This window comes from Miniopterus schreibersii (genome assembly GCF_964146895.1).
Source record: "Miniopterus schreibersii genome assembly, chromosome: 3".
NCBI lineage: Eukaryota > Metazoa > Chordata > Mammalia > Chiroptera > Miniopteridae > Miniopterus > Miniopterus schreibersii.
This window is the reverse complement of record NC_138103.1, coordinates 53,931,270-53,953,601: the sequence shown is the minus strand read 5'-3', so window position 1 is coordinate 53,953,601 and position 22,332 is coordinate 53,931,270. Positions and strand designations below refer to the sequence as shown.

The 22,332-nt window shown below is 34.9% G+C and overlaps 1 protein-coding gene across 9 annotated transcripts in view; it reads right to left on the bottom strand.

Moving 5' to 3' along the window:
* MCTP1 (multiple C2 and transmembrane domain containing 1) overlaps window positions 1-22,332 on the bottom strand; it is a gene marked incomplete at both ends in the record, with an annotated part of 426,668 nt that overhangs the window by 127,624 nt on the left and 276,712 nt on the right. For 8 of the 9 annotated variants that reach the window (XM_081131855.1, XM_081131856.1, XM_081131857.1 and 5 more), the window contains 4 exons: window positions 18,168-18,287; window positions 20,286-20,360; window positions 20,749-20,850; window positions 21,183-21,285. In XM_081131855.1, coding sequence (XP_080987981.1) covers window positions 18,168-18,287; window positions 20,286-20,360; window positions 20,749-20,850; window positions 21,183-21,285 — 400 coding nt within the window. Of the gene's footprint in view, window positions 1-18,161; window positions 18,288-20,285; window positions 20,361-20,748; window positions 20,851-21,182; window positions 21,286-22,332 lie in introns of those variants that run through there. The other variant, XM_081131863.1, reaches the window with a different exon arrangement.

Here is a 22,332-nt window from a genome sequence, read left to right as displayed (position 1 = left end):
TACTTTTGAATATTTTTCAATATTGCGAGTTTAAAAGCATCATGTACTATTTTCAACCCATTAATTAGAAATAAAGTTACATTTTGGTACATGCTTTTCAATTGCTTGAATTAATATACTATCAGTTATTCCAAAAAACGGCTGAGAAGAAAGGAAATGATCCTCTTTGCCATTTTAAAATATGTATGTACAATGGCACTTTGTGGTATTTGTTTAGAAAGAACAAATCACTATAATAATGTTTGTTCTTTTGGCTTTTAACTATTCTTAATAATAAGATAATAAGAAGTAAGATTAAACAGATCTAAACTGGTAGAGGTTCTGAAATGCTAACATAACAGCAATTGCCACACTGCATGCAAAAGTCCCTGGCTTCAGAAGCACTTTTTCATAATCTTTGCTACATAAATACTAAAATATTATTCTATATTTTAGAAGACTTACATATTTCTCTGTTATATGAAGGGCTGTGTAAGAAACAAAGCATTATGTTTCAGACAAGAGGCCTTATGATTTTCAAGATTCCAGGTTATGTACCCAACCATTTGGCTGTCTCCCACCTACATGGGGTCACAATGCAAAGTAAAGTCACCTCTGAGCAAAATCGTGAACTTCAAGGCCAAACAACTGCATAAATAATCTGTAGGCCACAGAGCATCATCAAAGTCTGGAATTTATGCAAATAACACTGCTTACATTTAGCAGATCTAATGGTATAAGCTTTTCTAGCCTAAATAAATGAGTAAATGGAGAGCTTTTCATGGTGCAAGATTGCTACCTACAGGCCAAACTGCAGAATGACATACAATACCACGGGTGGAGGGGAAAAGAGGTAAACAATTTTATTAATGGCACATAAGTTACTTGCTGACAAGTAGATAAGCCCAGGAGCATGAATGATTGCATAACAAATATTAGGATATATTAACAGTTTTTGTTTTAAAACTACAATCCAGTTTTAGAGCTATTATTTCCCACTTTTTTCTTTTGGAAGTTTCTTTATCTTGTGAAAAATGTATATTGCTTCTCTGATGGGGAAAAGTTATCTTTCAATAATGTATTCTAATAGTTCTGAATGTACATTGATTCTATATATATGTCCCATGTAGAATCTAAATCAATGATTTTGATAGTTTTTGGTAGAGCGATCAATCACAAAATTTGGAATTAGTTTCTATGGTCCCCTGAAAAATCTCATCATGAGGCAGCGATAGGGGAAGGGGACTGTTTACACTACATATTCTCTGACTCTATGTAGCTTTTAAAATTCATTTGTTCAATAACTATCTACTTTCAGTATTTAGGGTCATTTAAAGATTATGTATATTTTTTAAAATATCAAATACTTTAGTAATGAAACTCAGAGAATAGTTCATCTTACAATAAAGGAATCTGATTTTTTACTTGCCAAAAATATAAAATTTATATTAAATTCTCAGTAATTTACATACCTACATATTCTAAAATACAAAGAGCGATTTTAAAAATGTGGGTTTTTAAAACGACAAGACAGGTTATTAGAAATGCATTTTCCCTTCTACTATAAAGAAATTCCAACTCTAAAGAGAGTAGGTTTCAAAACTGACTAATATATTATGGTTAAAACACATCAACAGTCTGTCACACCATATGTACAAATAAACATATCCCACTATTACTGCACATGCCACAAATGAAGCCAGTGAAACATCTGAAAAGGTAGAGCAAATTCTTTCTCATACTGTTTTAGATGCTAAGTAGCATTGTCAACATTTTATAAGACACTCATAAAGGAAAGTTACCATTCTTTAACACTGCTATTTTTATAGTTCAAACATTCTGCTTGCCCATATGATGAAGATGTTCCACACATCCTTAATTTGAAACACAATTTAGAACATATTATTCAGTTTGAATAAGGAAACAATACTATTCTTTGTAATTGGATTTTGGTTTTGAATTGTAAAATTTTATTTACAACTTATCATTAAAATATTTAGATGTTCTAATCTTAAATGAAATTCAATTAAAGAGCTCAAATACAACAAACTAATCAAGAAAAGGCATTGTACTAGTAAAACATATGCTAGCTTATTCTGATTTATAGCCAACTGTATATGGTTCAGCATCCCAGTTAAAGTATGAATTTTAAGCAATTAGATGATGTAATAGAATCTATAACTTTAAAAGTGGAAGTGGTGAAGGCATCAGTCTACAGGTGTTTTTTCCCTATTCTTAGAATATCCCGAAGAGTAATTTTTTTATATATGAAGTTTAATTGTATACAATCATAATGTACTTATGTAATGATTAAATGCTCTCAATTTTATTTTAATTAAATAGATAATCTTCTTATTAGAAACAGTTTATATAATTAAATTGTTTGGAAAAAATTTAATAAAGATTGAGTACGAATCATATAATTTCTAAAAGCATAGTAATAAAAAAATTTTTGTGAAATTAATATTTAATTCACCTAACAATATTTTTCTCTTCTATAGTTCACAGTAAATTCAGTACTTGCTGACTGAATTAGACAGTATAATTGTGAACAGAATTAGTGAAAATGTTCAGGATGTGTGAGAGAATTATTATTTAAGGGTAAGAAAAAGTTTTTAATATTGCCCTCTTAGGCAAAGGCCTTATTATTATTTCCTAGGGCAAATAAATTCATATGTAGTCCTAATTCTACCATAACATAATTATAAACCATAAAAAAGGGTAAGATGTTTTCTATTTGCATTTAAGAAGGTTTTAGGAATAAAATATAAAGCTGAATAATAAAAACTGTATTATGGTTGGTAGATACTTATCCTAAGGCTATCTATCAAAATCACCTAAAGTTATTGATTGTAAGATGTAGTGTCATTTTTCTGTGGTACAATTGTAATGCTCATAGCAAGGAAGCCTCCTGTGCTTATATGTTGTTTTAATGTGGATATGTACTGGGGAAATTGCCCATATATGCAATATAACTATTTTTTCTTAGCTTGCAAAATTGTACTTGACATTTTTTTTCTTATTTGTGTATTTTCATTGTTCTCATGCTAGACATGAATGAATTCTAAAACTAAGTTCACATTATCACTGTGAATTCTAAACCCATCAGGTCTCTTGCTAGCAAGGGATGCTACTTTTATCTTTGTTACATTCTCTGCAAAACTTACTGGTAACATACTTTCAGAAAATGCCAGCCAATAAACTACACTAAAATAATTTTCTTCATAAAAGCACAGTGATCTTTGGCATCATTCACTATTTTCAAAGCCATAAAAGAACAGATAACAAATATATGACTCACAAATTATCAATTATGAAAAATAATCTGGTTCAGAAAGCTGCACTAATGTAAAAAGATGGATCACTTGTCACAAACCAATAAAAGCTATTGTTTGCGAATCCAATATTTGCTTTTATCATTTATGTTGGGCAACTTAAAATGATTTTTAAACCACATTACTTTTTGAAAAAAATTGCTATAAAGGTGAACACGGGGGTTGGGGGGAGAAGAAATCGGATGTGTAATCTGTCATCCTTGAAACAATTTATACTCTTACATTGAATCCAGCCTACAAATCTGAGTCCCGAAGACCTAGTCGGCAAGGACAGGTGCCTGAGAAAGGACCCTGCCGCATTCCAGAGAATGGACAGTAGCAGGAATGTTAGTGTGACTTTCACTATCTTTCCTTTTGATGTGCCATCCCAGTGGCTGGAAATTGGCAGCTATCATGCTTCATTATGCAGGGAAAGTTAAACCCTGTGTTTTTTAAAGCTAAGTGTGGTTTGTTGCACTTCTTAGGTGGGTGCCTGCCTTTGCCTATTTTGTATTACACAGAGAAAAGCACATGATGCTACCAAGCTCAGAAAACACGCACAAATCTCTTCCAGATTGTTGCATGAAGGAAGAGGTACCATTCTTACCAACCAAGAAGATCATCTGTGTGAGTGACCGGGTCCATTTCATGCTCTAGCTGTTCTCTGATATCCTAATTACAGTCTTTTCACACCTGCTTGTAAATAAGGACTTGAATGGAAAGGAAAATCAGAAATACTTTGTCCACAAGGCCACTGATAAAATGTGCATATGTTATCCAGCGGTGGCCCCATTCCCACCCATAGATAACAGGTTTGATCATCAGGTGATACTGGGCACAGGTAAATTTCAGTGGCACAAAATGTGGCAGACAGAGGCAAAGGGTAGTAGGGGCCACAATGCACACAACGGGGAATAATCCCATGAAAATGGTGTGTCCAGATGGGTATCTGGTGGGGAGACTGGAGAATAGTGAAAGAAGGGATGGGTTTGAGGATAGAAAGATGGTCACATCCTAGAGACATTATTGACAATAGGCTTTTACCATTTAACACTACTTTCCTCTCCTTACTCAGTGAAGAAACACTAGAAATCCTGAAATAAAGAGAAAAAGGGATAGCCCAAGGGCCTAGTTATTTGTGCCAAAACAGAGCCAGAAAAATTTAAGTATTAAACCTTGGTTCAACCTCTAACAGCATATTTGGGGTGGGGTCATGAATTTTTCTTGAAGTGGGGCTCATGAATGTTCCTGGATATATTCCTACTTGGACTCTGAAAAGAAGCGAAAATGAGTTGGGGGAAGAATTGCTAGCTAATGAAGACCTATTACAACTAAATTTTTAATAGAAAATGTGCTAATTACTATGTTGGTGTTCAGAACAAGCATATGGCTAAGAAGTTTGATTACCTAGTCTGGTTCCACATCAGTGATCAACTATAACACTGTAAAAATGAATGTTTCTATGACAACTACTGAGCTTGCTAAGGAGTGGGTGACCAACCTGAGGGATGAGTTTCTCCAAATAATACATAATCCGTTAGTCCCACACTATGTGGCCTGCAAACTCATCAGGTGTGGCATGCTTTTTCTTGTCCATTACTCAAAACATTCATCTTGCTCTCAGCCTTGGCAAAGCCTGAACCAGACTCTTAGGCAAAGAATAGTGCATAGGACTTTTTAATGAGAAAGGGTACATAAACCTATAAATCTAATCTTCTTATACAAGGGAAACAAGTCTACACACTCCAGCCAGCTCTGAGTCTAACATTCAACTTCATGAAGAGTGATTATAATAATTTCTGAAGTTTCTGGACAGGACCAGTCTCGAAGTCAAAGACAACCTGTATCGTAACTTTCAGGAGACAGCTGTTTCATCATCCACAATTTTAGACAAAAACTTTCTTCTCCAATGTCATTCTAAACTAAAATTCAAAACAGGTGTTTGATGCTAAGGCTGTAACCAAAATATTCCCCCTTATAACCTGCAACTCCGATAAGACTTCCCTCGGAAATATAATGGTTACATAGCCCTTGTACGGCTTTAACAAACCCCTATTTTCTTCTTTCTGCACCATACAATGTGCAGTCTATTTGCACCCATTCAGGACTAAATTACAGATAAAGTTACAGCAAATTTGTTTTCTCAAAAAAGCAGTCAGCCCTAATATCCCTTGAGTAATAAAAGCCTTGTCTTTCATTCAGAACTAGAACTGGCATAATTTTCTCCAAGAAACAAACTCTACTTCCTACGACAATGGACCTGTTCTTAAAATTCTGAATGGGATACAGCTCAATTTGCAGGTGTTCAGGTATAAAGGTAAAAGGGCATTTGACCCCCCAACTGGCAATTGTTGCTGTGGTAGGTAACTTCAGTCTCCTAGTTATATCATTCTATTAGATAAGCTGCCAGAGTTTTCAGCTCTGAATTACAGAGGTAGGCTCAAGTGAATCAATAATTTATACAGATATATCTCATTCATTCTGATAGTATAAAGATACATACTAACAGCCTGCTGCAGCCAGGGAACAAAGCCAGAAAGACATTATTTAAAAAGAAAGAGAGAAAAAGAAACCCATTTATCTATGTGAGCAAAACCATTACGTAATAATGACCTAATGGCTTATTAATTTTATTTTTTGACTGTTTTAACAAATAATGTGATGAGATAAATAAGCTCTTTATGAATCTCAATAAGGCTGCTCTCGTGAATGTTAAGATAACATTTCAAACTTTCAGCTTCATTTTTAAAAAGAATGATATTTTACATAACAATGTAATACAAATCATTTGAAAAAAATTCAAGCATTTAGGAAGTTTACATTGACTAGCTTACTAAATCCCTCAAATATTTTATTACTGAATTTCAGTACAAAATTACCTTCTCAAAGATGAGAATCGAATACATTTAGAAACTGTACACTAAGAGTATTGTTAATATAGCCTTACGCTGTTAATCATTACCTGGGGAAAATTACATAGTGTTTCATTCACTAATACTATGACACTTTTATTAACTCATAATCCCTGTGCTAACAGCGATGCATTAAACAAGTTATAATTAAGAGGGCAGCAAATATTAAAAATGCCTACTTTAAAATTCTTCAATCATGTTAAAGGAATCCTCCAACACACATGAACTCCTCTAAAGGAGCACAGACCAAAAACAGTGGGGTTACGATGTAAATGAATAATAGCCTAGATGGCTTAAAAAACATTTCCATACATTCCCTTTGTCTTGTCCTCAAGGATGAAAGGAATTCGTGATTCAAAAACCTAATAAAAAAAAATAAATAAAACTGTCCTAGAAACTTTAATTATAAACAGTGACTGTTTTTTGACATATCTGAACATCTGAGGATGAGATGCATTAGAAGTTGGTCCCTTCCCCATTGTAACTATTTCAGTTGAAGGTCAGACATATGTCCGGTTTGACCCATGAACCACTTGCACTCAGATTTGCTTTAGGAAGACTGTGCAAAATCAATTAGAGCAACAGATCCAACGGGAAGGAGGAGACAGTAACTAGAGGTAATAGTCAGGTACCATATTCTCCTCTACATGGAGAAAATATATTTTCCCTTCTTTCCCAAGAAACCCCATGGGAAATAGGGCAGATGAGAAAGATCTGAAAAGTAAATAAATAAGTAAATAAATAAATAAAATGCACACAGGAGAGAAAAAGAGAGAGAGAGAGCATGACTGAGAAACGACTGCTGCAGCCTCCACCTAAAGCCCTTACGCCTTTTTATGCTATACTCTGGGGCGGCCTGCTGTAAACAGTTAACATTTCTGGCCTTCCAAGAAAATATTACAAGTCCCTTAAAAGTGCAGAGAGGAAGGAGAAATAATGGAGTGCCCCATTTCTGACAGGCAAGACGGAGAGAAATGTACCCACACTGATCTCATTAAGATGACGAAAATAATGAGTGTGAATCTTATGTCTGAATCTCACAGTAGATAGAGGCGAGCATAAATGTATCCCACATTTACCCTTTTATGATGCCTGATATACTACATTTATTCTCAGCTTCATCTGATACTACTGTTGGGGGTTTCTGTTACAATATCACAGCTTTAACTTCAAGTTTTGCCGCCGAAGTCATCTGAGTCAGTCATTCAACACAGTTTTATTGAGTGTGCATGAAAACGGGGAAGATCTGTTAATGGCAACTGAAACGCATCCCAAGCAGAACAGCCTGGATTTATTTCCTGTCACTGGTTCTGGTAATGGATTAAAAATACTGACAAATGGCATTTTTGAGTTTACAATCTATTTTATTTCCTAGTTCCTTAAACTTAGGTTAAACATTCTAGTCAATTAGAAATAGAACCTAGGTATTATTAAGTATGTCTCCCGTATATTTTTGGAGGAAAAATAATGCATTTTCAGCAAACACTGGTGGGTTATTTTTCCTTGTGATTTATCTCTTTTTCTTAGGTCCAACATAGAATCTTTTCAGATAAGGATTTTAAGCTAAATCATTTTTCAAGATTAATACACAGCTCTCAGAAACAAACACTTGTGTTGTTGTGATCCTGTACGTTACTCAGGCTTAAATGATCCATAGGCCCTTGTAGTTAAGAACTTCAAAGCATTTCAATCAGATGATTTAATTTAGCTTTCTTCACTCCAATAACTCCAATTGCAATAAATTGGTGCACCAACTTTATAGCAAACTATATCTTACATAATTTATATAATGAAGAGGGTAACACCCTACAAATTCTAATAGTCTTTCAAAATATGCCCAGATTATTAATTTAGGATAAGAGCAATACAATAAAAGTAGATCACCAGCTTTTCTAAATAATTCAGAATACATACACTTCCCCCTGGCATTTATTTAGTCTAATGGAAATTTAGGCCATGTACAGGTTCATCTTAGCTATAATTAAATCAATATGGATCAATATAGATGGTTTAAACTGTTTAAGCAACTCAGTGATAATATATGTTTGAAACCTAGGAAATATATTCTTAATGAGTCTACATTTACTTTTGGGAATAGGTAATTTATACTCCTTAGAGGCCAAACGACATTTTTTTACTTGTCTAAAATGTACCTCACTTAAACACACAGTGAACTCTAAGAGTTCTTTATTACCACGCTCACATCTCTGCTCAGTATTTTGGGAGCTATAGTGTGGTATGACCTCAACTAACAGAAAAGTTCATCAAAACATAAGATAGATACTTATTACTTAAACTGCAGGAATAATACTAAGCAAAGTGAACACAGATTTGCTAATTCGAGGAGGCAATTCCAGCCCTCCCAAATCAGCACAGTCTTTAAAAGGAAATACCAAGGATTGCTAGTCTAATTTTGCACTCTTAGAACTCTACAGAACAGTGTCAGGCATTTGTTTTTCTTAATTAAGGACAACTCCACTTATGAACGCCTGGATACAGAGATAGATCTCTCTCCGTCTTTCTGTTTCTCTGTCTCTTTGCCCCTCTTATCTCCTCAGTGCTGCTGTCTCTGGAGCATCCATTACCAGCAAGCGGGGGAGAAGGTGAGTGAGTGTCTCAGTAAGTCCCTTTACTTTTTAGCACTTTAATTTCCTGTACTGTAAAATGATCTCTCAGCTCCCTTTCCAATTGTAGTATTCTCTGACTCTCTCTGTGCCTTTCAAAGCCCATACAGTCTCCACCTTTGAGGGTCCCATGCCTTTGCTGCTAGGAAGGCGAAGCTGAGGTTGGACAGATGTGTTTCTAGCATCCTGAGCACCCAGCTATGATTCCATTGAACCTACTTCTTACGTGTAATGTTCTTATTCTACTGCTACTACTCTGTGAAGGGCTCAGTAGGCTTGGTGAGCGCTTCTATGTCATAATCCATGACATTGTTACTATGGGGAAATGTGTTCCAAGGTCTAAGCAACTGTCTTACAAAACAGACTTTTACATCTCATTTGGAGGTTGGGAGCCTATATGAAAAATATTTAGGAGTTAGAAATAAAATTGTGGTAGGAGCTCATATTCTGAGAATTTTAAATATGAAGGAAACAGTGCACACCCAGATACACTCGTAGATCTTAGGTTTAAAGGTCTCTTATAAATATCAGCTTCCTGGTTGAGGGACACAATAGGTTTTTGCAATAGAAGAACCAAACTCTATTTAAAATAATTTAAATAAAACCAGGTAAGTTTTCAGTATTGCTGTCTATCTAGAAAAGGTGCACTCAGTTATCTGAGCTTCTATATGTATGAATTAATTTTCTCTGAGTAGCAGCCATCACTTTTCTAATATCACTTCAAAAATATAACACCTCTTTTACATAACCTCAGTATACTAATTTTTGGATAATTAATGAACTGCTTTAAACCTTAATGATCTATTATTTTAAATTAAATCCAGAAGATTTCTCTAATTGATTAAGGGAAATAATATTTAATTAACCAATATTTTATGACAAAACTGGATGCTATCTTATTTCAAGTAAGTATTGCTTGAGTCTGCTTGGTAGAAACTGTACAGAATGCTAACTATGGAAAACACAGTGGAATTATTTGTATTTGGTGAAATGGGATATAAAACATCATATATTTACATAGTATCGATAAATTGCAATAGTGGGAGTTTATTGATTCCTTCGGGGAAGTGGGGAACTGCCATGCAGAATAGCCAGTAGAACAGGTATCTTTACTGTTTCAAATGACTTTCCTACTCCACAACCTTTATTCCTGCCCTTCCAAAGAAGATCTAATAGGTAATTGAACCTAATGAAGTATGCTTTTATATCTTGGACATAATGATATTCATTTAAGAATATAAAGATTATCTATTAGTCATAAATATAGTGCAAAGTATGGACAAAACCCATCAAACTCTCATAATGAGAGGGGTTATATTACTTAGGTCAGAATTAATGTTCTCCCCACTTCTTCATTTCAGTGGAGCACAACAATGCACCCACAGAATCGGTGGAGAGGAGAAAAGTCTCAGATGGGTTTTTATAAGGGGAAGATTTAATTCATCTACATGTATGAAGCCAAACAAAATTTTTCTTTTAGTTGGACTCCAATGTAGCCAATGATTTTGTATAGAGGTTACAAATTATCTTTCTGTATCTATGGGGATGATTTGTATTGTATGCAAACTACAGTAAATCCAAACTAGACTTTATCATCAACAGCATGAAAGTAAACATAGTTAAACTCACATTAAACTTCATTTAGAGCACACATGCTCAACAGAGGCTATATGGCACCCAAGGGAGCAAAAATTGCATCTTTGAGGAGAGAGAAAAAATATTTATTTTCTTTATTTTCTTTTATTTTTTTCTTCCCTCACCATTTATCCCCCTATACCCTCTTCCACTACTACCCACTCCCCTCCCCACCCACAATCACCACATTGTTGTGGCTGTCCATGAGATCTTTCTCTTTTTTTTGGAGGAGGGGGGATTTAAGATATCGCTATGATTTGTGGCCCTCCAAAACTTAATACTCCCTGACAAAATCTTATTCCTTACTATTTAATTTCTCTCATTAAATTAAATAAAATTTTTCTCCTTAGATGGTAAATACGAAGAAAAGAGTTGCGAAGCATTGATTTAAGATTTTAAAAAGCCAAGTTTTATCTCTAAAATTTTTGATAATATCCTTAAAATCAGGATTGGCTTTCATTTTTATCCAGTTATCTGTTTATACTTGGTATAACTTCCATCTTTCCTGCTTCTCAGCTTTTCTCTAATTTACTCTTCATTACCTCCCTTTGAAGCCAGTAGCGGGGGGCTGGTGTGAACCCGAGAAAGGGCCACTCACCTTCCCTCCGCTGCTGATCTCTAACATCACCCCTCGCGGAGTGTTGGACCTCAGTCGCCACAGCGGAGGAGAAGACGCAGCGCACTCATAACACACAGTCCTACGGTGGCAAGGCTGGCTGCTGTCTTTGTATCCAATTCTGACTGTCAGGGTCAAATGTGGTAAAATGGCCAGACTGGGGGCGATGAAAAACAGGAACAACTGGCTTAGCATTTCAGGTTAGCTTCTCACTTGGTCAATCAACTCTAATACATTCATAATTCTAAGGTGTATCTTCATAACTGGTCAAAATAGAAAAAATGGGACAACAGAAAGCATTCTCCTCCTATTTCTTAATATTTACCTGATACAAAGGGGCATGAAAATATGTGGAGAGTAAACTTACTGTCTAAAGTGCATTAATGACTGTATTTCTATTATAATTTACAATCTTTCAGAAGTTATTACTCTTACTTTCCAAAATTTTACTAAAATAAATCACATAATTACCTTATTCATTTAAACAAATTCTTTGCAAAATACTTTACAGGGAAATATTTTGCAATGGAATATGGCTTGCTAGCTTGTTCAGGATGCATGTCCCTAATACTTTAAAAAGTTGGCAGGCAGAAAATTCTTCAGAGGATAAGCACTTTGCTTTAGGAATCTGGGGACAGATAGTGAGATATGTCTGATTTTATTATTTTATAATTTTTGATCCTTAGTCAACTCTGTTACAAAAAATCTGGACCACACAACATATTTTTAAAAAGTCTCATAAAGGTTTTGAGGCTGAAACTACCTGATAAGTAATACAAGCAGGCTGCTAGAGGTGAAATGGGACTGCAGCCATGAAGCAAGAAGGGGACTACACTCAGGCATTGCTGTATCCCCCACCCCAAACTTCATTGCAGATACCATTAAGGCTCATGAGAAGGCTAATTCCTGGATTCACTATCGTATCATAGTTATTTTGGTGATATCTGTGGTTTATGTTTGATTTTAACATAGCACAACAGCACTATGCCTGAGAAAAAGTGAAATAGTTTTATTTTCCCCAAATCATCCATGGAAGAAAATGTCCCCAGCTTATAGCATCTTCCTGCTTCCTGCTTTAGAGGACAAAGGAGGGAAAATAGAGAGAATGTGTGTGATGTACTAAAAGAATTAAATTCTTATTATTATAACTATAAAATAAAATTTAGGAGGAATAAGCTTTTCAGAGATTAGTATACTCTGTGGCTTATGTGATTATCTCCCTCCAAAGAGCAGGAAACCCTTTTGCTGACATCTATTAAAATAAACCAAAAAAAGTGCATGGGTGTCATTTAAGGAGAACTAAGTAGTGATTTGAGGAAGTGCTATATCTGTATATATAACAACTACAAAAACAAAACAAAAAGGCTATACATTAAACAGGCCTCCCAAACTCAACTAGAACTTCACTCTTTGAGAAGGATGAGAGAAATCTAGTCAAAATGCTTAGTTCCATTAGTATCTGATTTGCTACATTTCCTGATTCAGGGCTGATATTAGCTAATTGTGATCAATCCTAAAACTAAATTTGCTTTCAAATTGTGGCTTTAGATGCAGTTGTAAGAATGTATATGCAGTGCTTTGTGAAAGGCACCAATTTAGAAAACCTACTTTTCATAGGCCAATGTTTGAAAAAAATTATTCTAATTCACATAAATTTAAGGAAAATGTATATTTTGAGTATCAACTTGATGTGCCAGCATGTCCATATGAACTGGGCAAACAATATTTACTGAAAAAAGTTGTAGTACTAGAATCTTTTAGATGTTAATAATATTTGACTTTGTAAAAGAAATTTTAGGCCACTTTGGAAGCATACCATCTTCTAAATCGGTGAAATTCTATATAGGCTTTCTTCTTTCCTCACACATTTGTAAAGGCAATGTTTAAAGTACCTTTAAAATTTGTATACATCAACTTGGAAGTATTGTTTAGTAAATGTAGCAAGTGTTTATATCAGAGGAAAGCATAAATGAAGGAGGGCTTAGAAGTTTAGATTTACATAACTTTAAGAAAAATCAAGAATACAGGGGTAGGACCAACAGTCAGAGATGATTTTGCTTTATTACTTGTTTCTTTGATTTTCGGAGGTCTTTCTGTTTTGCTACTGCAGGAAAGCAACAAAAATTAAATCTGGAACATTTCCAATTTTTCCGCTAACCCTAAAATAAAACTGCAGCATTAACAACTACAAAAAAAGCTTCTATATAATCATTTGAAAATTGCCATGAACTTGAAGCATAATTTTGTTGGTGTGGTATTATTGATGTTTCTAAAATTTTTTTAATAGAAATTTCTGTTAGAAACCTAGAGTCCCCTTCCATATGCAGTACAATCACCCTATATTGCTCAGTAATATGACTGCTAAGACTGGAACTACAGATGACATAGACATGCCTTTGTTTTCACATTGATATTTCCTTATTGTTTGTAAGGAACAAATGTCCTTATTGTTTGTAATAACTTTTAGAAAAAATCCATATGTTGTTTAATAGCAGCAGGCTTTCTACACAGGAAGTGCTTGATAAGGCGTCCTTGAGAGCCTATTGTCTCAGAACGTGGTATTATATCCCATCGCCTCTGCAACTCAGTTCCTCCTCCTCTACTTGTGCTCCCTCCATTTTAATTTTCTTTTTTATCATTTAGCTACGCAGAGCTGCCTCGTGTCATTCTTTGCATACATCATCTCTGTTTTTTCTCTTTTCCTGCATAACGGCCCAGCTTTTCTGAAAGTAGCTGTTGTCCCGAGTGTGATCCCTTTACTAAAATGAGGATTGAATGAAGGTGGAGCACAAATTATCTGGAAGCAAAGGAAAACCAGGCATTTGAAAAGGACCCATAAAGGCACGAGTAATGAACCAGAGTGGCCTCGATGAATTGCTGTAGAGGGAATTCTCAGTTTCGACACAAAAGGAACACAAGAAAACCAAGGAAAACCTAGAGAGAGCATCTCAGTAGGAAGCCTGCCTCCTTGGCTGGTCGTACAGAGGGATGAAGCCAGGAGCCCTCCAGATAGGGACAGAAGCAAATGTATTTTATGAGTAACAGTTAAGCATTCAAACATGCCGTTTTGGAGCACAAGATACTTTGAGCAGTTGACATCCCTTCATAATTCATGTTCATTGTTCCTCTAAGTAAAATATGTGTCTCCCTGTAGTTATTCTGTTAGGAACTGTACTTTAAAGGCAAGAGGACATTTTTGATAATGCACATCTTAAACTTTTCATTAAACTACCAAATTTAAATTCTACCTTTTTGTGCACTCTGACATTTTTGTCTGGCATTTTCATTAATTTTGCGACATACATAAATGTAGCTGAAATGTTAACTGATCAATACTTTGTCTCTCTCATGTAGCACTAGCACTCTGTTCCCCAAGGACCACACAGCAGAACAGAAATTAAATGTGTAAAATATCAAATGTTAATGTTAAACACAGCGGCACTTACTGTATAATGACAGAAAAGGCTAAAACAATTCCAAATGGACAGATGGTACCACAAATTATCTACAATCACATTTAAAGATTAAAGTTTGTCCTGTAAAATAATTCTTTGACGCACACTGAAGTGTGTCCTTTTACTGATAGCTCAGTTGTCCAATTATTTTTGTGCTCATTACAGTGAGAAATGACAGTGCTAGAAAGAAAGAGAGAATGTGCACTCTTTTTCCCCCCATGTTGCACCCACTGACATCCATAAGAACACAAATGTCTGGTCAAGAGCCTGATGAAAATTAGGCCCAATTTATGAGACATTTCCACGTCTACAATAGATGATTCCCAAAGATGAGCTGGGCCTCCTGCACCACATCCATCTGCGTTCACTCTCAGGCAGATAATATTCATAGTAAAATTTAAAAACCTAATTCACAGCACAAAAACAAGGACATTCCGAGGAACGTGTTTGCTTTTATTTTATCCATCACCTTCTAGGCCGATTTCAGCTTCTAACATCGTTGGCTGGCTTTGAATCTTCCCCACAGCATGTAGGTTTAGTGCAAAAGAGGCCAGAGCATCTCTAACCCTGCATTTCTCATTCTCTCCACTTTGCTTGACATTAGGACAAAAAATTAGTTTTTTCCATTTTGATTTCATTATTCTACATTTATTTTTGGATAGTAAATTAGAAAATAAAAATAAATCAGAACAGAAAAAAGGCACTTAAACATTATAAAGTTTACTGATCTGGGCCTAAAACCAAGCCACATAATGGTACAAATGCACATGCTCCATGAGGCAGCTGCATTTATGAAAAAGTGGGCCAAGTGGAACCAATATTATAATAATAGACTCATGATTCAGCCACAGGGAATGATGGGAACAATATGTTTGTAACAATGGGGTGCTGCTCATACTCTTCTCCGAAAGGAAAGCAACTCTCTTCAATAAACTGGCCTAAAAAGCCTCTGGTTATGCAGTGGTATCTTTGAAACATTTCATTTTTAAGTACTCATATCATTTAATATCTATAAGATAAATAAAAATCCTACAACAGGTTTTTGTTTTTTTCTGAATAGTTATGATACTAAGATTACACGGTACATGTTTAAAAGTTCTTTTAGAAAGAAAATAATATCTGCTGTGTGACTTTGGCCAAGTTGGTTAACTTCTCTGTGCCTCAGTTTCTTCCTCTGTATATTGGAAAATAATAGTATCTACTGCATAATAAGGTTGCTGGGAATATTAAATTGATTAATGCATGAAAAACACTTTCTTGCATTAGTGCCTGTAAAACAGTTCCCTGACTCATAAATTCTTAATAAATATTAGTTGTCATTGTTATATTAAGAATTTTGTATCAGAATTTAATCTGAGGTTAAAATAGATGATTGATAGATTATAAAATAGTTTAGAATGTAAATAGAAGGTCTAGGGAAAATTGCTACGACCGCATTAAGCTATGTCTATCATCATTTAATAACTAGCTCTATTAGAGCAAACCCTTATTAATCTGGTATCATTGAATAAAGAGTTTCTCCACATAAGAAACATTTTCATACTGGTTCATTGGTTGGTTGATTAATTTAAACAGCCGTTTATATTGGGAGCCAACTAAGTGCTAGATGCCCCATAGGTGATGGTGGAGTACAGGTGAAAATGGCAGGGTTCCCATTTTCATGGAACTCTCTGTTCGGGTCTAGATAAGTGTGAGGTTTGGTTTTTTTCATTTGTTGTTTTCATCACATTCAACTGAATGTAATTCAGCATTTTTTCTTTCTTTCAGTGAAACAGTTAACATCATTGTTTCTTCTCAGAAGTACTCTTAACCTGGGTTCACATATTAGTTTGTGGCCCCTTTTCACCATCAGGGTCAGCAGTCCCTTCTCCCTTTCCCGTGCCCTCCCTCCCTTTCGCAAGCATCTCGCGTTCGGCTTGTTTCACGGCACTGAGCCTGTTAGAAACTGGCCACCAGCGAACAGAGATATTACATTTCTTACCCAGTGAACCTTGACCCTCTTACAGTGAAATCACTCAAGTATTATCAAGTAGATACCTAAGTTTCTCAGAATTTCCGTGGCTGTTTTTTTTTTTTAAATCAGAAAAATTTTGAACAAAGTCTGCCATCTTGAATTCACTTCACATGAGTGACATCCAGAAGCCAGATGAATTTTATGAAGACTTACAAAACACGTTGTAATGCTCAAGTGTTAAAAATGAATGTTCCTGAACAAATTATATAATTATGTAGATTTCTCTGTTTTCAAGTTTTGCAGACATCTGTGTAGAATGACTCTGGAAGAATGAGTCAAAGACGGCAGCGTAATCTTTTTGGTAGAACATCATTGTGCCTCTGATAAGGCTCCACGGAACTTCGACGTGATGGCATAAATATACAAAGAAACTCAGTATCATTTTTTCCTTATTAACATCCAAATGCCTCTATGATGGTGAAAAATCATGATAAAGTTTGCTTAACAGTACCCCCCATGTACTTAATATATGAAAGAACTAAATAAAAGAATATTGAAAGAGGCAGAGTTTCCTTTCTAAAACTTAATGATGATGACGATCTCTTTCTTTAAGACGACAACAACATGCCTATGGAAAGCAGGCTGCCCAACTTTCTGGTAACTTACAACATAAAGGGACATACAACTCTTTGTTCCATGTGCTCAGGCATTAATGAAAGTCCCATACAAGGCCTGAAAGGAGGGCAGAGCTCAAAGCACTAAACAGATGTGCACACACTCATTTGAATGTAATACTAAAATGTTGATTTGTTACTATAATTAAGGCTCTTTAGGTAAACCCCATAATAAAGTCATATTCTGCTAAACTGGCAACGATAAGGAAGAGTAAGGTACTCAGATTCTAACAAATATGACAATAAAATAAAGGATTCCAAATTAAGGACTTCACTTAAACTTCAGACTGAAATCCTGAACAAGCAAAAATAATGTGAAAGCAGAAAATTCCAGCTAAAGCTCAGAGGGAAGAATTCTTTGGGATTTTCTGGCTTTAGCAAATTGGTCTCCTCAGCAGTTTTTAAATAACCAAAGTAAAAGGCTACAAGATGAACATTGTTAGAGGACTATTTGGATCTATCAAATTCTCACCGGTGCCTTTTTAAAAACTGGAAATCTCAGAAATAATAAAATGTCGCTTAAATAGGTCACATCCACTTCCAATTGATTCACATATTAAAGTATTACCAGCTAGCATTCTACTGTCAATGATTTTCATATTTTGAAAAAATATCTATAGAGTGAATATAATGAAAATGAGGATGGTCAAGATTCTATTATTATTATTATTTTTAACACAAAGGACTTCTCTTGGCTTTGCTATTGGGATTTGGGATTATGCAATATATAACATTTTACTTTTTAGCTGTCATGGAGAATATTATACATTGGTGGCGGAGATGTCTTGCGGTCCGGAAGTCTGGGGGAGGGGGGGCTGTGTTCTTGGACTCAGACCTTGAACAATCCATCAGGTTCTGCCCACGGCAAATCTGTCCAGTAAAGTCTTAAAATAGGAGTTTTAAAATGGCCACATCAACATAACTGTTACTATAGCCACAGAAACACACAGCTATGATTACTGAATTTACTGAATAACAATGTAAGTAATACAGTGTGATCATACCACAAAAGCAGCAAGGCTCCTTGGGGGCGAGTCCCAATCAAAGCAACTGTTAACGTAGTATGCAGCATTTATAAGCACCATGACACAACGCTTCGTTCTGATGAAGTTTCTTAGAAGCAGCTATAATGAAGATGAAATAGTATTAGAATTTGCAGGACTAAAAGCCATCAGATATGCTGTAAAATTCTTCAAGCTTACTGTGATTTAAAAAGGATTCAGAAAGTTAATAAAGTTGTAAGAATATACCAAGCAGTTTAGCTGATAAGTTGAGGGAAAAGAAGTATCTCTGGAGGAAGTGGAAGAAACTGAATTATAAGAGCAATTTCTTAGCTAAATATATCTCTTTAAATAATATTATCAGATAGGTTGGACTACCTTGTTCAGAAGGAAAAAAAACCTACAAAGGATTAAAAACATTTTTTGCTACTTACTGCAAACCTTAAATATATTTTTTAACTTTTAAGTCATATTGAGGTTGTAAGATTCTTTAAATGCTTTCATTTCAAGCAATTTCAAAGTGAAATGAATAACTTGGGATATTTTTATTTAGGGCCTTAGAGAAAAACCTGCCAAGGATTACTTTATTATAGAAAACATTTTTTCTACCATTTTAGTAGGATTCTTCCTTTCTTACTATCATATTCTTATTTTTTCTCTCTTTCCCTTCCCTTTTTTCTGTCTCTACCTTTCTCTTTCCCACAATAAATTTAACCTGTATTTTCTCATAATTTTGTAGTTAGGGAAAAATTTATGGTAACCAAGTACTTTACAAACTCTTTTACTGAGAAATGTGTATGAGAATTGATATAATTGAAATTAAAAATTTAAAACTAAGGCATGACTTCAACTATAAAAAGAACAGCCCATACACTAGATGTGGTTAAAAAAATTATCTACAGCTATGTTAATAATTAGAATAATATGTCTGCAGGTTAATATGTTGTTACTTCCAAATATACTTCAATGCTGATCTAGTATTTTAAAGAAGTAGCAATGTAAAGTTTACTGAGGTCATATGGAAAAAATATATATGTGTAACTATAAATGCAAGTACATGCATACCAGCTTTAATAAGTTATTCAAATTCAAATTCCTTTCAGTCAAATTTAGAAGTCTCCCCACTTGTTTTCCTTCTTGGCCCCTGATTACTTCCTTTAAGAGCTATTTTTATTAGTTTTATCTATAATTGTGGAAAAATGTAATCTGTATTCTGTTTAGATAGATATTGCATTTGTAACTCATACACATTCTTTAAACAACCTAAGATCCCACTGTTTATGGTGAATTGATTGGATTAAAAATAAAAATCTTTTTAGCCTTCTAATAGCACAAAAAATTATTAAGTATTTTAACCCACACCAATACATTCTGTAAACTTTTAGACATATCAAATACATTTTATTTTAGCTGTACTAATTAGAAGTAAACATTTTTTAAAGGGGTCGCTTAGTACTCTTTCTTAAATTGATTCAAACCTAATTTAGAACAATAAGTCTAATTACAAGCTATCAAGCCTAATTTAAAATTTCTTCATGACAGAAAAATCAGAGTTCCTGATTTTCTATTTTCTTAGCTGAAAATGTCAATAAAAGTTCACTTCGAAAAGATCATAGTCAAAATCTAATTAAGAAGGTTCCCCTTAAAAGATGGAGCCCCCTCTCTTGTGGATTAGAGGGAAGAGCTTTATGCTGGGCTCGCTTTACACACACCTGCATCATACCTGTGGGTGGTCTGGACATATATTTGAACCTCAGCTTTTAGTGATCTCATTTACACATTCCATGGCAATCAAATTGTATTTTATGTTCAAAATGATCATTCTTTTGCTAAAGCATGAATACATATCCATTCTATGCAGCGTCTACAGTATCCCCTTTCTTTTTTGACCACCCCCATCCAATTTATTAATTTGGTATTGTCCCTGTTTGATCATTTAAGGAAAGGAAGGGAAGAGAGAAAAAGAAAGAAAAAAGAAAGAGCCATTTCACATAACTAGATGATCAAATATTTCATTGTCTTCCCCACCTCCACACCTCCAAAGTTTATTTGAATTTAGCTAGATGTTTTACAGATATAATCAGGTCTTCCCAGAGGGATTAATCTTTCCTTGCTTTTTACCTGTTTAGAGAGTCTGTTTTCCTCTTCAATGTACTTCTGTTCTTTGGGTATTAATGTTCGTAAGCTGGCTTTCACCTATACATCAACATATGTGTCTGTTATGGATTAATATATAACAAATGTTTACAAGTTTTTCATGCAGTTCAATTTGCAATCGTTTCTAAAGTTTCAAAGACCTGGCTGCTGTGCTCATAAAATATAAATGTACACAGTGGCACATGCATGCACCTCCGTGGCTCACGCAGGCAGGCAGGCAGGCAGCGGCCGGAGTCCGGCCGTAGCAGCCGCCGCCAACCGCAGCCGAAAGCGTGGGTGTGCCAGGCAGTGGCAGGAGCGTATTCTCCAGGATGCATCAAGGTTTAGAGAAAATGAGGAATGACAGAAATTCTCTACAAATCAGGAACAAAAGCTTTCATGAAACTGAACTCTTTAGCAGTACAAAAAAGCCAAAGTTAAGACTTACAGCATTAAAAATCACATCTATTTCAAGATAGATGACCCCCTTTGTTGGCCCTGTCAGCTGCTTGTTTTTCAAGACGTAGGCTTTCTGTTCACCATTTTGAATCTGCGGGAAAAGGACATGACAGCCGTCTGTCTCACGGTCTCCACTGAATACACTCCCTCGGTGACCTTTGACCCCCAGCTGCTGAAACTGACAGAGAACCCAAAACAACTGTGGCAATTCTGACAAGTACCTGTTCATTACCAGGATCAAGTCTGTCAGGAAAAATTAACTATCATGGGATTCAACATGGCCGTGAATTGAGTATGTTAAAATTTTTAGTGTTCTTATTACAGACCTTGGTTGAGAAATGACAGATATAGAGCTGAGGTGGTTTTTTTTTTCTCCTTGAGCAAAAGCAACCCAGGGCAGGGTGTCAGGTGAATAAAACTTACAGATAGCAATGGTATAGCAACTTTGCCCAGAAAGTCAGCACTTCGATCCCGATCTTCATCATAAACTGTCACTTCAAGAACTGAATGGATATCTTTAATGTTGCTGCATAATAAACATACATAAAAAAAAGACTTCATCAGTGGAGAACAAAAATTAAAATGCTTTTGGAAATTTAGATAGCTCCAACTGATTTTGTGTGGATGTGTTTTTACGTATGCTATTTGCATACACACAAACACAAGGTAGCTTGGTATCTGACAGAATTTCCCACAATGCACCTTAGTAGACTACAGGGATGGTTCTATTATCTGGAACTTTGAACACCATCATAATTTCAAGTTATAATTTTTTAATGAAATATAATTTTCCATCTGGATGGGCACAGAATAAATTATTATAAAAAAACCAAACCACCAAAAAGTGGCACTGATATTTTTTAGGCTTTTCCTTCTCCTCATTATCACAATAATTTCTACCTTCCTATTACCCCACATAAAACAACACCAGGTTTGATATTAGCAAGAGTCATAATATACTTAATATAATTCTGTTTTTTATTATAATAGGACATCTTTTTGTTTACCGCTCTCATGAAACATTGAGTTCTTTCTGTTGGATTTATCGTAAAAATTAACTAACACAGAAAATAGAATGGAGAAAATGTAACACTGATAGCTACTGTACCACCCTAGGATTTAGAAATTAAGTAGTGTTCCATTATGTTCCAAAGACAACATATGTTAATAAACAATCGTGCAAGCTCTTCATATTTTTGTTTCTGGAAAAATAAGCCCCAATTGTTGACAGCATTTATTCTTTGATCAAACTGTTTACTGAGAAAACATGAATTAAGAGAAGACAAAAATGAATATATTCGTTACTGAAAGACTGCAACCACGTGTGAGAAAAGGCTTTATCGGGGCACAATCAATTAATGGCTTTGATAATAATCAAACCTATTCATTCAATTATGCATTCCAGAGAAAAACACTCTCCACAACCTTCTTAGGACTGCAAGTCTCCCGACCAGGGCTTTCATCTTTTATAAAAATGTGGAATTCCTTAAAGATAAATTGGTCAGATAATTGAATTTGATTAGTTACTGGCTCTTAAGCAGAGACATTATAAGAAATTAGTAAGGAATTTAGT